The 16,100-nt window shown below is 33.8% G+C and overlaps 2 protein-coding genes across 16 annotated transcripts; both read right to left on the bottom strand.

Moving 5' to 3' along the window:
* Window positions 1–800: 800 nt before the first annotated feature.
* On the bottom strand, window positions 801–5,490 carry LOC110811124 (Thioredoxin superfamily protein). 4 transcript variants are annotated; one of them, XM_022037521.2, is made up of 7 exons: window positions 5,154–5,481; window positions 4,792–4,880; window positions 4,101–4,220; window positions 3,921–3,999; window positions 2,902–2,988; window positions 1,606–1,668; window positions 801–1,172 (listed from the first exon to the last, which is right to left on the bottom strand). In XM_022037521.2, the coding sequence occupies exons 2-7, from the start codon at window positions 4,845–4,847 to the stop codon at window positions 1,095–1,097; spliced, it is 483 nt and encodes a 160-aa protein (XP_021893213.1). In that variant the 5' UTR covers window positions 4,848–4,880; window positions 5,154–5,481; the 3' UTR covers window positions 801–1,094. The 4 variants fall into 4 exon arrangements, with proteins under 4 accessions (XP_021893213.1, XP_021893210.1, XP_021893214.1 ...); XM_022037518.2 differs by having other exon boundaries at window positions 5,315–5,476; XM_022037522.2 differs by lacking the exon at window positions 5,154–5,481 and adding an exon at window positions 4,970–5,112.
* Window positions 5,491–5,818: 328 nt separating this feature from the next.
* On the bottom strand, window positions 5,819–14,424 carry LOC110811123 (subtilisin-like protease SBT2.5). 12 transcript variants are annotated; one of them, XM_022037507.2, is made up of 13 exons: window positions 14,135–14,424; window positions 13,801–13,945; window positions 13,496–13,556; window positions 12,876–13,090; window positions 11,981–12,125; window positions 11,474–11,868; window positions 10,237–10,332; window positions 10,072–10,144; window positions 9,275–9,560; window positions 8,334–8,659; window positions 7,357–7,624; window positions 6,916–7,197; window positions 5,819–6,404 (listed from the first exon to the last, which is right to left on the bottom strand). In XM_022037507.2, exons 4-13 carry the CDS (start codon window positions 13,049–13,051, stop codon window positions 5,998–6,000), a joined length of 2,454 nt encoding a protein of 817 aa, XP_021893199.1. In that variant the 5' UTR covers window positions 13,052–13,090; window positions 13,496–13,556; window positions 13,801–13,945; window positions 14,135–14,424; the 3' UTR covers window positions 5,819–5,997. The 12 variants fall into 12 exon arrangements, with proteins under 12 accessions (XP_021893199.1, XP_021893200.1, XP_021893203.1 ...); XM_022037508.2 differs by having other exon boundaries at window positions 13,854–13,945; XM_022037511.2 differs by having other exon boundaries at window positions 13,854–13,945; window positions 14,145–14,424.
* Between the last annotated feature and the right edge of the window lie 1,676 nt (window positions 14,425–16,100).

The following is a 16,100-nucleotide window of genomic DNA, read 5'->3' as shown; positions in this document are numbered from 1 at the left end:
TTTATTTTTAAAGTTAAATAATATAAAGATATATAGTATCCAAAATATTTTTAAAAAATATAAATAATATTGTGGTAATATAAATATCGGTAATTGAATGCAAACCTTCATTAGGAGAATAATATGTATCTTGTACATTTTGAAAATCAAATTAAAACTTTTTAATTAAAAAAAAACAGTCATTTTCAAAAGGAATATATATATATATATATATATATAAACATAAAATTTTGAGAATTTTAAATTAACACCTCCTTAGCCGGTTCTAATCTAATATCAACTTATAACTCAAGTCTAGGATCCAAAAAATGCAGCGAAGCTTATCTCATAAATCTCCTACTTCCTATATAAGTTACATATTTTTAGTCAAACCATAAAAACTTAGTTTTAATGCACAAAAGTTGACCCAAAAAATATTTTGAACGCTAAGAGAATTTAATTATAATATCCATAAAATCAAACCCAAAATTACAAGTAAATTTCACCTAATTAAATATAATTCTCTCCTTGAAAATTAAAAAAAAAAAAAAAACACACACACACACACACAAAAATTCCAAATGTAGATAAAGTTTTTCTTTTCACTAGTTGAAAGAAAGTTTGCTTGTTAAAAAATAAAAAATAAAAAATAAAAAATAAAAAATAAAAAAAACCTCAGCAAAAGAATTTCTCCTGCATTTCCAATTAGACAAATTCTTTAACTTCTTTATTGGCAGCGGAATAATTATTAGAAAAATTAACTAAGGAAGATACACAACTCTTGATTACAATGAAAGAAAAACATTTCATTCCAACAGCTATAAAGCTTTAAATATTATTGACTATTTTACTGACCATCAATTTTAAATTCATAAGCCTCCCGGATCCTTAATTTTCAAACAAGTGTCCTCCAAATTCATGATATTTATATTACACAAATAAAATACCCAACATTTACTATTAGAGAACCTGACAATTTAACAAAATACGTTTGTAATTAACCAGTTTACAAGTGGTTCACATGGCCACCAAGTAAATGTCTACATGGAAAAAAATTCTGCTGTAGCGACAATAACCCAGGAGGAGATAATAAACTTACAGTGAACATCTGCTCTTTATCTGGGATCTGATGATCTTATTCCATAGCGCTTGAAGAATTCTCTGAATCCATAGGCACTTAGGTCATAATTGAACTGGCAAACAGAGATACATGGGAGATAGAGAAAGAAAAAACTAGTCAGTTTACAATCCCACAGGGGGTAAAAATAAAAGGTGTATGTATATCAGTCGTGTTTTTGCTTCTTTTTTACGGGTTAAAATATCAAGATTTCATAGATTAGTTATGAGAGCATACTTATATGATCCTAATGCATTATCATCCACATAATCTTCTGAATCATCAAGTTCAGGAAAAGATAGAGAGATATCATATAAATGAATGGTGGAATTAATTTAGTGGAGGCTGGCTGCCTATAGCTGCAGCTAATGCATTTGAAAGCTTTTTAGTATTTCATACAAAAACACCCTATAGAGAGTACAGGAATAGCCCTCTTGGGTTAGAAGAACACTATTACTTAGTTTATGAATTTTACTATTAGAATGACAAATAGGAAAATAAAGACTCACTGGTAAAACTTTTACAGAATATCTTGTAATATTTGGATCAGCAACCCTTCCTTGGCTGGCTGCCTGCAAAAGAAAGAATTTTTAGTGCTACCCTTGACAAATAGAAGAGCTTTACTAACATGGCATTGTCTATGGCTATAGAAAATAGAGACAAACTAAAATCCCGGAACCAACATGTGTCACACAGGCGCCACAACCGCCCTCGTAAGAAACTGCATTTTTTAGTTATCCCCAAACAAAACTACATCTTTAACCAAAGCCATGCAGTGCCCTTATACTATCAAAGCTTTCCATGAGACGAGGATTTAAGTAGTTAGAACTCATAAGTCAATCCTACCACCCAATTTATTTTGATACTGAAGAGGACTTCAAACATCCCTTTTTCCTCTGTTTGTTTCCTCAAGCAAGAATTTGGAATTTATAATTTTTTGGTCTATAGCTTCCATAGTTACAGGAAAAGCATCCTGTGAACTCCAACTGATAATCCAACTAACTAAGTTTATCAACATCAAGTTATTGCTTAGCAGCAGAGTTTCCTGGTTCAGTCATGGAAAATCTTGGAGGCAAACTTCAGCTACATAAAAGAGTGAAATCCCTGTTTGACTATGGTCACATAACTTTCAACAAGTAACTGGGAATGTCAATTTTACCCATACCCGAGTGGGATTAGTGGAAAATCCCCAATAATATCAAGATCAATGCCCTATTTGAGACTGAAGTAGATGGGGACAAACAAGTCTCATGCAAATCAAGGACGGGAACAGAGAAAGGGGTTCCCTTTCCCACTTACCCACTTCACATGTATAATAATATATTTTATGCTTTATGTATAATATTTATATTGTGTTAGTAACAACAATAAATAAATTACCTTTCTTATCAATAGTTGAGATTTTCTTTTTCCAATTTGTATTGAATATGTTGAATTTATGATTTTTTGGAATGATCTTTTGGAATTTATGATTATATGAAAAATTTGTGTAGTTATAACTTGATTTGATTAACATTAGAAAAAATTTTTAAAAAAATCTGCAGACAAACTGCAGGAATGCACAGCAGGAAAAAATCCTCGCCAGGTATCAAGAACAAGGGAGCTTGCAGAGGTGGGGATCTGAAAGTTATTCCCTGCCTCAAATCCAACCTGCTATCCTTCCCATACGTGACATTATAAACTTCCTAATAAACCACAAACAGATGATCTAGTTCAAATAGGAGATGATAGAAGCTAAGAGATAGTAACTGATATTAAGCAAAATATATTACAGAAAAGAAAAAAAAACAAGAATGAAGGAATACTTGTTCCGGACTATGAAAAATTTCAATGAAAGGGTATTCCTTCTTCTGCCGCGTTATACAGAACCCAGGATATTTTGGGCACTCAACCTGAAAACAAGGACCAAGCAAGAGGCAAAATACTTTTATTAATTAGGGTGAGAATAAGCAACAGAGGCCTTAAGGAGATAACAAAACTATCCAGAAGAGTTTGAACTAATATCATAAGTTGCTTTCAGATTTCAGGGGTAGACTACATTATGCAAAATCAATAGGTGGCATTTAGCGACTTCTATTCTGTTCACTTTGTTATTTCGAAATAAACAAATATATTTGGTTAGTATTTGTGCAGATTGTTTTCACTTTTCAAAATCATTAAACATTAAAAAAAAAGAGTATAACTATTTAAAGGAAAAATGCTGCAATTGCTGGTTACTTGCTTCTCTGATGCCCTCAGTTCAGGACAGGGGTCTGTTTTAGACAAGGTAAGAGCTCAAAAGCTAGAGCTCTTATCTCTCTCACAATCTTTTGATCTGCAAGGTAGGCTAGGGAACATGCGGGTTTCTGTGAGGTGGAAAACTCTTTTCATATAGTTAGAAAATTTTGGTTGTATACCCTTTATTCTTGGTTTTTAGTGCACATCTCAACAAGGAAGCAGAACTTGGTGGACCTTGTAGATTTCTTTCCTTTGAGTTGCTTTTGTATGTGGCACACATTCCTTTGGTACGTGAGTGCATCTTCATATCACAAGGATGCAAAGCAGGAAGCTTAATACTTTGTACTGTAGCTTCATGCTTTTTGGTTTTGGATGAAAAATTGAATTTTCTTTTTCTGTTTCTGCAATTGGGCCTTCTTTTTAAGAAGCTTATATGAAAGAAAACAATATGAACATGCTTTTTCCGGTGAAATTCCCAAAAACAAATTCATTAAAGAACAAAAACCATGAAGAAAGAAACAACTGACAAATATCTACAGGTGATTTACAACAATAAATTTTGGCAAAATATATCAAGTCAAACCTCCATTTACCAGAAATTACTCACACGCATAAATTTTATACTCGGATAGAACTCTGCAGCAGCTTCCTCAAGTACCTTATCAAGATGTTTTGTATAGTTACTCCTACATTATTAAAATAAATGGTGGTCAGATCTGTGGAGTTCAGTTCATAATTGAAGAAATAAAAGTTAGAGGGAGGACAAAGGCATCCACTTCCAAGTTACCTGATGGTGAATGCAACAACTACAGGCCGACCTTCATGAAGGAGCTGGACAAATTCACGCTCTGATGTAAAGTGAATAATCCGCGATGGCCCAAGATCTTTTGGATAACCAGTATAGTACCTTGGTTTAATAAGTAATACGTGCAAGAAATGAGGTTAAACTGTCTTTTGAAGGCAAGCAAACAAGTATTCCATCAGAAAAAAGGAATGATTTCAAAGGAGATTCCACGCTACTCAAACAGCTGATTTCCACTGTGACACTAACTCTTTCTGTCCCTAATTTAGGTTCACACATCATACTCTGTATGATCGCTGAGTACAGTTATTTCTCAAATTTTGTGTCTAGCAAAATTATTTAACAGATCAATCAATGGGTATCTTTATCACTCCACACCGTATAGAGTACAAAATAATTCACAAAAAACAATGGTAAGTTCACAGTGACCCCAGCAAACAACTGGCAGACAGGTTTCAAGCTTATAAATACAAAAGGAATTAATCTAAAAGCAACAGATACTTGCTAGCACAAAATATTTCCTAGACAGGAAGTAAAATGGAAATAACCTACACTGCAACGTACATTCACCAATTACAGTACATTTATGGTGAAGAAAAACATCAAAAGAAAACAAGCTCAGTAGTTAAAATGAAACTCTATGGAACGGGTGGAATTTTAAAAAATAAACTCCTACTTGCATGATGCCCGAAGATGGCTGAGCATTCTATCAAGAAATGATGACTCTTCCATGTGCTACAGAAATTGTCCAAACCTTGTAGCTATCTGCAACCCGTGTTCATAGGAAAAATTATCAGAAGCAATAATTGGTTGCTACAAATTGAAAACGGTGAACAAAACATTCCAAAACCTACTTTAGCTCTTCATGCCCAAGACCTAGGATGCAAACAATAATTCCTTTGCATTAGGATAATACAGATCATGTTCATAATGCAAAATGCAGCCACAAAAACTCGGCTGCCGATAAACCTCAAATATTAAGGAAAGAAGCTACACTAAAATAGGCCTTTCTTTGGAGCATTTTATCAAACACCTCACCCTAGAACACACTGATATTCTCTCCAAGATTGCAACATATGATCAAAGCAGCAACATATGATCAAAGCAGAAACATGCTACCAATTGAAGACTCGGTTAGAATCTGCTACAGCAACCACTAATTAATTGAATCAAAGGTGCGTTGTTATTCGCAGGCTTACTTGTATCTAGCTTCCCTTCTATGTGCGAAAAGGTTGTGTCGAGTCGGGTGGGAAAGTGAATGAAAGGGAGAGTGTTGGGAGTTAGTTTTACGCTACGGAGGCTTTCTTTGTTTTCAGAGTTTATAATCTCCACCTGCCCATAGGCTATGAGGATAAATTTATTTTGTAACTGAAATTTTTCAATTTATAAATCCTACGTAAATAATTAATCAAATAGTACATAAAATAGTGTTTATATTACATAAAGAAATGGTTTCATTAGTCGAAAATTTTATAAAACAACTAAAAAAGATATACAGATAATTATCCAGTAATATTTATAAACTGTTTTAACAAAAAAGAAGTTTGTGCCGATACTTGTTTTGGAAACTTTTATTACCAGTTTGAGTTTTTAAGAGTAGTAATTTTTAATTTTTAATTCAGTAAAATTAACTTTATTTTTATATGTGAAATCCAATTATATAGGCAAGGGGATTTAGACTTAGATGGTAATAAGAAATCAAATTACTAGCAAAAATTAGCAAAACTTCATAAAAAACAAGGGAGTTTCCCCCCCCTTATACCAGTTATCTTTACATCTATTCCACATGCATATTTTAGACAATACATCTCTACATCTCTATCTTATTACCATATATCAGAAAGAATAATACAACCATAAAAACCTTAATGTAGATATCAAACTATCGCCAGTGCGCCAAAGCTACCACTGGAACCCTAACTTTGTGTCCGCGGCTACCTTTCATTAACACTTGCCCAAACTTGTAGGTTCCAGCAACTGATCTAACAGTGAGAGTCACAGAGAATTTTCGTGATGCACCCGGTCTAAGAGTCATTGCCGGAGGATTCACTTCAATGGCAATGGATGGGTCCATTCTAGCTGTCATCACATATGTTTCTTCCTCGGCAATATTAGTTACTGTACGAGTGACTGATTGAGTTCCCACTAGGTGGGAGATTGTGATTGATGGGGTATTGAAATTTGAAGGATGGCCCATGGTGTAGTTGCAAGGTGAGTTTGTGTAGTTCCGAATTTCATGGACATCGATCCCGGGTGTTGTGCACAAAAATCCCAGGTAATCCTCATAGCCTATAATAACAAGAATTGGCAGGGAAGTTAAAAGGAGCAAATTGAGATTTTCATTGAACCAGAAACTTCGGTTTCATGCAATATATCAGTAGGAACCATGGATAGAAAAAGAATCATAATTGTTTAGTAAACAAACAGTTAACAATTTAACTAACATTTTACCATTTCTTTTAGGGTTCAAGTAAGAAATTAATAATTTAAGAATACAACTGCCTTAAATTCAATTTATTTTCCAAACATTTTGACTGTGGTTCTGATTCCTTCTAAAAGATCTGTAATTAAATGCTGATCTGCTGTACTTATCATGTTTGTTTTGGAAATGTATTCAGATAATATAGACAAAAACATTTTATCCTTAGGTCATTGGGGATCTGTCCAAAGAATTCCTCAGACTGCATGCTTGATTTCTCAGGTTTTGAGCAAATCTGTTAGCAAGACTAGGTCCAAACTATATCCAGTTTCCGATAAACAAATCAAAGAGAATATAATTATAATGGAGAAGCAGATATACCTGCATCAAAAATGAGTCCCGGATCCAATGCAGCCCTTGGATTGACATGACCACTTCCATAATCAAAAGGTGTAGCTGTAACCAGCTTCATTGCCTCTGTTTCAGAATATTGCTGTGCTTGAAGGGGCCTTCCTGCCCTGTCCAGCGTTGTTGATGTCGTCATCAAAGCTGATTTTATAGCAGCAGGACTCCAACGAGGGTGCTTCTGCTTCACTAGAGCAGCTATTCCTGCTATATGTGGTGCAGCCATGCTAGTTCCAGATATCATGGCAAATCCTTCCCCTGCTCAAAACAAATAATCATTTAAGATGTAAATGGTCTGTGTTTCCAAGCAAATCACTATTTTCCTTCTTTTCTCTGCAAAATTATATGCTATTTACGTCCTAAGCTTCGTGTCTAAGTAGACAAGAAATGTAACTAGATAACTGGACACATTTTTACCAATATAATTAGGCTCATCTGTTCCATTTGGAGACCAAGCTGCCCAAATTAAGGCACCAGGAGCCAGTATGTCAGGTTTAAGAAGATCTGCATCTTGAAAGCTGAAATCTTTAGTGTTGGGCCCTCGAGCAGAGAATATCGCCACCTGTGGTGCTGATTTATGCAGTATGGGCATCAAACCATCTCCAATGCTACCTATAGCTTTGAAGCTCTTCACCCGTCCAGTCCAATCCCTTGACGTAGAGATGTTATAATATTCTATTAAATCCTAAATAAGAAGGCAACAAACAAGATCAGAAACTATCAAAATTGAGTGCAAGAAATGGTAGAAATAGAGAAAGACTATATTGGGAATGAATAAGGAAAATATAAAATAATAATGACAATGGCTCCTTAAAGAATCACAAAAAACAGATTATCCGCACAAGCTCAGTTAAGCACTAAAATATCTTATTGCAAAAGAAAAATTAAGGGAATATTAATACTGTTTTCTGTGCTAGTCTCCTCTTTTGCCTTATTTCCCTCCTTTCCTTTTCTTACACTTCATTATTTCACAATGTAAAGTTTGAGGAATGAGGAAGTCACATTGTCTTTTCGTCCTCATTACTCTTTCCCTCCTTCCTTTCTTTACTGGATTACTTCTCTTTCTCACATGTGACAAGCTTAGAATAGTATTCAATCTGATCTCCTCGCAAGAGTAAAGCAATAGTCAGAATACATAGCAACGATATTGTCGCATGGTAAGATTTGACGAGCATATTTGGCCACAAATTTCAGACTATATACTTCAGAGCCATGATAGATGGCAATCAACTTGTAAAAGAATCAAGAGGATAAAAGGGAACATGACTTCAAGGAGCTTTCCCAAAAATACTAGTCAAAATTGCTTTTTCTGCTTATTTTACCGAACTTGTAAACCGAAGATTTCCCATTTGCATTATCTATCAGATGCAAGTCATGATGTGGTAGCGATATACCTGTGATTTAGTGACATCAGTGATAAGGATTCCAGGAATACCAACAGGAACAGGATCAAATTTTGTTCCTGGAGAAACATTTTCCACAGCAAGAACAAAGCCAACTGCACCAACACTCTTGGCTGTCTCCCAGACTTTCTTGATTGATGCAGTACCAACAACAAAATTGAAAGAATAGCCACAAAGAAGAATCTTTCCCTCAACCAACTTCTTATCAAATACTTCTGGTCTCTGGCAGTCTGAGGGACTATACTTCATTACTGAAGAATCCAGAAGCACATCATTTGCAGCAACCATAGTGAATGTTTCATTCAGGTGAGTAGAAGCTGGAGAAGAACATAAGATTATTTTCAGTTTCAGAATATGATTAAAGAAACTAAATGATTAACTGCAGGCATTGAAGCACTAGGCAATATAAACAAGATCCTTGAGATTTTATAAATTATTCGTAGAAACAAGCTTGAGCATCACAATGAACCCAAATGACCAGAAAAAAGCATATGCATGGGAATTGGTAAATAACTACTTGATCTGTAAGGCATAATGAGGACGAAAAGACAACGTAATCGCTTATAAGAAAGTTTGAAGAGCAATTTCATCAGCAAGAGGTGATACTTGCAATATTTTAGCTTGGAACGCATTTTATTTGGCAGTTTTCTGAATGTTAAATACTATTGGATGGGTTACCTTTTTTTTTTTTGAAATAATATATGGGTTACTTTATTGGATCATGTTATCTTTTTCCCTTCCCCATGTATGCTCCACAGTTTTTGTTGTTTTGATCTTATACAATTTTCAACAGATTACCAAGATTTATCTTCTCAATCGAATTTCAAAATCTAGTTCTTGTTTGATGCGATTCTACGCTCTACACGATGCTTTGTCTCTCTTCCCAGAAGCCAAAACATTGGAAGAAAATTACTATTGTTGCTAACACTTACGCGACAATCCAATCCCAGGTAATAATTTTCCATTCCCAAGTGTCAGATGGTTCTTGTATCTACGGTCATCGACTGCTGCTGCTACAGTTGCTATCCATGGGCTGTAAGAAACCAAGGTTTTTGGAAAAGGACCTCCATTTCCAGCTGCCTGAGCAACAAAAATACCCGCTTTTACAGCTGCGAGAAGTGTAGCATCAAATGGATTCAAAAATGTGGTCTTAGTGGTTGCTGGAGGACTGTTTGGCCCAACTGAGAGGCTGAGTATATCCACCCCATCATGAACAGCCTGCTCAGAAAAGTTCTTTGAGTTAAAAGCATTCAATTGAAATATAGATAAAAACAAATGCTTAAAAAAGGAGTGTCTACTTGGTTGACATGAAGCCATCTGTTTATATCATATTAATTGCAGAAAACACAGTATTTACAGACAATGAAGCAAGGACTCTCATTAAAGAAGTTGGTAAGGAAGATTGTTTATCACAAATGAATGAAAACCGCTATTATATTGTCTTTTCTCCAAAGATGCTTAGTTCATTAGAAAAAACTTTTGAGCTAAACATAAAGTTTAATTAAATACTAGACAATTGCTTAGTTGTCAACAAGAAGAAGCAGAAATATAAGCTTATATTATCTTTTCCCTCCAAACAAAAAACACAATAGGAAAATGGTCTTTGAATTTGTGAAAGGAAGGTACTCAGCCTAATACTTCATGAATCCTTGAAGAAGGAATAACATCAAAATACAATTCTAGAAGCCTCTCCCAATTTCTTAGATGCTGTCAACAACTACGAACTTACCTGATCAATTGCAGCTACCACATCTGCAACAAAACCCCCAAAAAGCCTGTACAGAGCCTTGTACACCGCAATCCTGAAAGAAATTCTCTCAGTTTTCATGTATCCAATAAATTAATATGAATATTTCCAGTTCGATTAACTATGGAAATGTTTATTAATACCCACCTGGCACGGGGAGCCATTCCACTTGCTTTCCCAAATTCATAGCCATGCATTCTCACAGGAATACCATTATTTCCAGCTGCAATAGCTGCTGTGTGACTGGTATCCAAGAATTTAATTAAAAGAAAAAAGAAAAAGATATCAGATACTTCTAGGAGAAAATAAGATGAGGACAAGGCATTCAGTATGTCGTATTCTTTGATTTAAAGCCTATTATTATACAGATACATTGAGAAGCATTCTTCAGGATTAGAGTAACAGAAGTAGCACGGTACCTTCTACCTCTCATTTATTACGTCAAGTGCATCTTAGGCACATTCCAATCCACTTAAACCTTCAAATCAACTAGTTGCTTGATATGATTTTAATGACTCAAAATGGTCCTCTTATAAAAAATAAGAATGTGATACAATTACCATTATATTACAATCACAAATATTAATCTGTCATGTCAGTATGAATTGAAATTGTGATTGGGTATGAACACATAATTTCAAGACATTCTTCCATCGCAATGAACAATAATATCACTGCTGGGAACTTGAATAAAAGATCTATAAATTGCAAAAAGACACTAATCAAATAAAGAAACTTATGAGCTGAAAAATCTTATTGTCATGGACTCTCTCTAAGAAAGATTAGACTGACGAATGACGGGCCAGCACCGTCATAATGTTAATATTAGTAGATTTTTTCCAATCCATCAATTCTTTTGAAGCGAAATACTATTAAGTTTTATTTCAAGGATTACTAACTTCTTGACATCCAGCGGACAGTAGAAAAGGTAAAAAGCATATGTAACATTTTACTGTCAGAAAATATCATATAAAAGTTTTCTATATTGCAAGATCTCTGAATGCAAGTTCAATAAATTCTTCTAGATTGCACACATTTGTAACAAAAATTATCAAGATAAATATCTTAAATCTGCCAATATTGCATTAGAATAATAGTTCTAGGAAACTCAATGTGATTTATGATCATGATTAACTTATTCGGTATTATTAGGTAAAACTAAAATATTTGGTTCAGAATGCCTGCCCATGAATGCACGCTCAGTATTTGGATTCTCAACCATTATCTATATTTTTGTCTGCCAACAACTGAAAAGAAAGGAAGTTATTTATGCATCTCCAAGATTATAATCTCTCTTGTTAAGGTGGAATAACATAAATTAAACATTAATGAAAAAAATGACAGCATAAACTTTGAGTTGAAAGTGATCAATATCCAAGCAAACCTTCCGTGTCCATCACCATCCAGGGGTGAAGCAAAATCAATAGAAGGATTGAATGCGCCGGCTGCTTTTGCAGCTTCAGCAAAATGTTGGGCTCCAATTATCTTTCCATTACAGAAGCTCCTCTTACTATCAGGATCAACTTCACATTTTCCTCTGTATCTTGGAACAGGCCCATATGGTTCAGTATTATGAGTTGCAAAGCTTGGATGATGTGGATAAATGCCTGAGTCCACAAAGCCAATTACAATGTTCTCTCCTGCCCTGTCAAAACCACCACCTGTTGGCCATACACCAGTTGGAAGCCCCAAAAACTGTGGGGTATGTGTTGTGAGCCTCCTCACCTTCCAGTCTCTCTCCACAGATTTCACACCTGGACCACGTCTTAGGGTTTCTGCCTAGTAGTATTTTGGAATAATGTAAAGAAATGAGAATGAAAGAGGGCTAACTGTCAAAACCGATCAAACTTTCGAAAAAGAAATCAATAAAGAGTGAATTCAAAAGATTCACCTGTTCAGGGGACATATGAACTGCAAAGCCATTTACTAGATGTTTATAGCTGTAGAGTTTCTTGTAAGTTCCGCGCTCTAAGAGCATGCCAAGAAGCATGTCATGTCTGTTCTCAAGGTGACGAGCATAGGATGTGACCAGTTCACTGAAAGAAGGAATAATGATATATCAATTTTTTAAAGAGTCAAGGTGATCAGAGAGAGAGATTATGAATGTGAGCCAGAATATTACATACAGGACACCACCACAGCAAATACCTTACCGCTATAAATTATATAGTGCCATTGGCACTATGCCTGAAACTTCCTTCTAGGGACTACTTAAAATATAATTGAAAAAATCCTAAAATGAGATTTCTATCCCAAAATATGATCATGACGTTACGTAGCATTATTTCTTAACATGTTATATGCTGCACAAATAATTAGGAAGTTACAGTATATTTCTCTCGAAAAAAGTATATATTCAATTGGATGAACAAGTGTCTAATGGTCGAGCAGTACAGTATTCTATGGATTTCTAACCAACTGATGATTAAGACAACATGAATCATAGTGAGAAAGCAAAATAAACACAGGAGAATAACACAAAAATTTAACCTCTGGTGTTAGTTCATGTCAATCTAGGCATGTCCTGGGCTTTGTAGAGGGTTTTCAGAGAAGCAATAAACAAATGGCTTATGTCAATCCAGGCATGTCTTGGCTTTTTTTCTTGGTCAAACTAGCTTAAAGCTGGTTTTGACCAAAAAAAATAAGGCAAAGTTTCAACGAATAAGGCATAGTGAGAGGCAAGCATTGAGCTGACAGTAAATAGTAATTTTAAAGACTGAAATCGATGTGTATTTCAATAAGAAAACAGAAATTCCCAGGAAAAACTTGTTGTATTTCAAGAATACCTTGTTGTATCAATCTTCTCATCAGATTCCACAGCAGTAGCTTCAAAACCATTCTCACCGCCTTTGTAACTTATAATTGGCTCTCCTTCCATTGTAACTATGTAAACCTCAGCTCTCCCAATGATAAAGAGAGCCAACAAAATTAGAGTTGTACACCCAAGCTCCAACACCCTCATTTTCTCCAATCAGGTGTCAATTCAGCAGGCAGAGACTATCTGTTGCATCATAATGATAATCAGTAAATACAATCAACTAAAAAAGTGACGACATGGCAAAACCAGAAAGAAGATAACAAAAAATTATCTAAATATTACTCTTCAACAGAAAATAGTACATTAAACTTATACTATTGTTTTAACCAAAAAAATGATTATTTTATTTAAATTTTACTTTAGGTAGAGGTTCCTGGAAACGGAGAGACATAATTGATAATTATGTTAGAATCTGCCCCGCAAAATCCTCTCTACTCAGCTAAATCATATAACTAGGAGAAGTTGTTAAGAAGTATCTTAAGGTGCATAGTCATTCTCCCGCAGAGTTTAAACTTTGAAAAAGAAAATAAAATGGAAAACTAAATATTAGTAAGAATGTCGACTATTTCCCCCAATCTTTACGCGTACCAAACAGAATAAAGGGAAACTCCAATAGGCCGCCGCCCGCTAGAAGAACTCTACATGCCTCCTTCAAAGAATAAGAGCAAAAAAAGAAAAATCACGACTCGACAAAAGAAAGAAAAACTAAATTCAGCTTCTGAACATGATTGCTACCTCTAAATACAATACACATAACTATCTATCAAGAACACCAAACATGTATAAGCCACAGCCATGAACATCAAAGTTATTACTAATGAAACTTATGCAGTTAACAAACACCGATTGATAGAGACAGCCAAAAGAGGAAAAAATAAATCAAGAAGATTTACCGCAGAGTGAGTGAGAGAGAGAGATAGAGAGAGAGAGAGAGACAGAGACAGACAGAGAGAGAGAGAGAGAGGAGCAGCAAAAGCCGGATCCCAATCCTTTGCAGCTCCTATTTTTTCACATTCAGATCAAGGAAACCACGTGAATCTGCATAACATCAACCGTTTTCTTTTAAAGGAGACCATCACTTTTCCTTAAACAATCAGCGTTCAAGCAAAGAATAATGATGGCAAAAAAATAAAATTAAAAAAAAAACGTATTCTCCAATCTCCATTCACATTTCAGCAACTAAAGAAGATCCTATCGCCATTAAAATAAACAAAAAGCTAACAGTACCTTCACTTACACTGGTCCACGAAACGTATCGAATCAAAAGAAGCTTTAGCGACACGATCAAACTAAACGGAGCAAAAGCATAATCATCATCCGATAAAATAATTACATTTTAATATGGTAATCAGAACTGATTAGCAGAAAGTTGCAGAGAGAAATAGGAGGAGAAATTGTTGATTTTATGAGAGATCTAGCGAACACATCCAGCTTACGAGAGAGAGAGAGAGTGAGTGAGAGATGGAAAGGACAGTGAGCTATTACTGCATTTTAGTGAGACTGGAGAGACAGAAGAGTGGTAGTTAGGGCTTTTTATTATTTTTTTAAGTGAACATAAATTAATCTGTGCTACAGTACGGACAGTGTGCCGATGATGATGGGAAGTAATTGAGAAATTTAATTACTTAATTTTTTATTTTCGTTTAATATTAAATTTATTACCTTTTTTATTAAAAATTAAATTTATTACTTGCTTTCAAAGATTCATTTTCTGATTTTCAAAGAAAAATTATTTTTATTTTCTATTTTTTATTTTCTTTTTGAGCTGAGACGCAAAGAGAAGGGAACATTCGCGCGCAAGCTGTCGGGGATTCCCGTTAAATTACGAGATTACCCTTGGAGGTCCTTTTTTTCACTTCTCTATGCCATATTCGTACCAAAATTTGTATTTAACTACAAAAATTATAAATTTTTAAAAATTAAATAAAACCAGAACTCAGTTTTAAATTATTAAAAAGTAATCATAAATTACGTATTGAAAAATAATCCCTTTACAATATTTAATTTTCATGCACTTTAAAAAAAAAGTTACATATATATGTGCATACGTACGAACTTACGTTGGTCAATTATTTGAGCACTAAAAAATGGTTAAAAGCAGTAGATAGGTGCAACGTGGATATATTACATATATAATTCATTAATACATGCTTATAATTATTCAAGAAAAAAATTCAAAATTATTAATTAATGAAAGTGGATTTGAGTATTTTACTTATTTTATTATTATCAACTAAATAATAATGCATACTTCAATGTATCTATCTCGTGACCTAATCCTAGTACGGTGTTGGGCTACTTGGATTTTCTCTACCAGGCATTAGATTTGAGCACATTATAATAATAATAATACTATCAAAATACTAAATATAATATATATATATATATTCTAATTATTATTTATTTTTATGAATAATATGGTAATTTAATAATTAAAATTATTATATTTTATTTAAAATTACAAATTTGAATATTATTAAGTACGTATAATTTAACACTTTATTTATATATTATGAATTATTAGTGATCAGAACATAATACTTGATTCAATTTAAATAATATCTTAATTCATTATTGTGTTAATAGAATTGTAGTAATTAAATTGAGTTAATTATTGGTAAGTTTATTATGTTTTTTATTAAAATAATTATTTTATAATGATTAATCAATAGTGTGCATAAATGTCACTTTTATTGTTTAGATTGAATATATATTAAATCACTTAATATCTAATTTGTGTTATTTTTATTAGTTTGATACAGGTATAAAGATAAAATTCAAAATCAGAAAAACATAATAGCAAAACAAATTTCAGTAGCAAGTACGTGACTAAGCTTTGAGCAAGGTTTATACCCATAAACAACAGCTGACATCAGATTGTGCACAGACAAGCCTTGGGTAAGGTTTACACCCTAAGCGCATGATCAGATATAGATTTTTCAGAATTTGTCAAAATGAAATAAAAAAAGAGAAAACATAGAAGAAAAATAAAAATGAGTATTTTAAATATGGAAGGAGACCAAGATCAAAGGAAGAAAAAAAAAAAAAAACCTAGCTGCCCATAACTTGACTTGTTAAATAGAAGAAGAAAAAAAGATTGAAGGCGGAAAGTAAAATGTAGTAGCAGATTTCATCTTCCCCAATTATCTTTTATGTAATTTATTCGATCGATTTTAATTAAACATTATAGTGT

Source organism: Carica papaya, chromosome 7, assembly GCF_054855325.1.
Source record: "Carica papaya isolate Zhongbai chromosome 7, ASM5485532v1, whole genome shotgun sequence".
Classification (NCBI taxonomy): Eukaryota; Viridiplantae; Streptophyta; class Magnoliopsida; order Brassicales; family Caricaceae; genus Carica; species Carica papaya.
The sequence above is the reverse complement of the archived record's forward strand: the minus strand, read 5'-3'. Positions and strand labels throughout refer to the sequence as shown.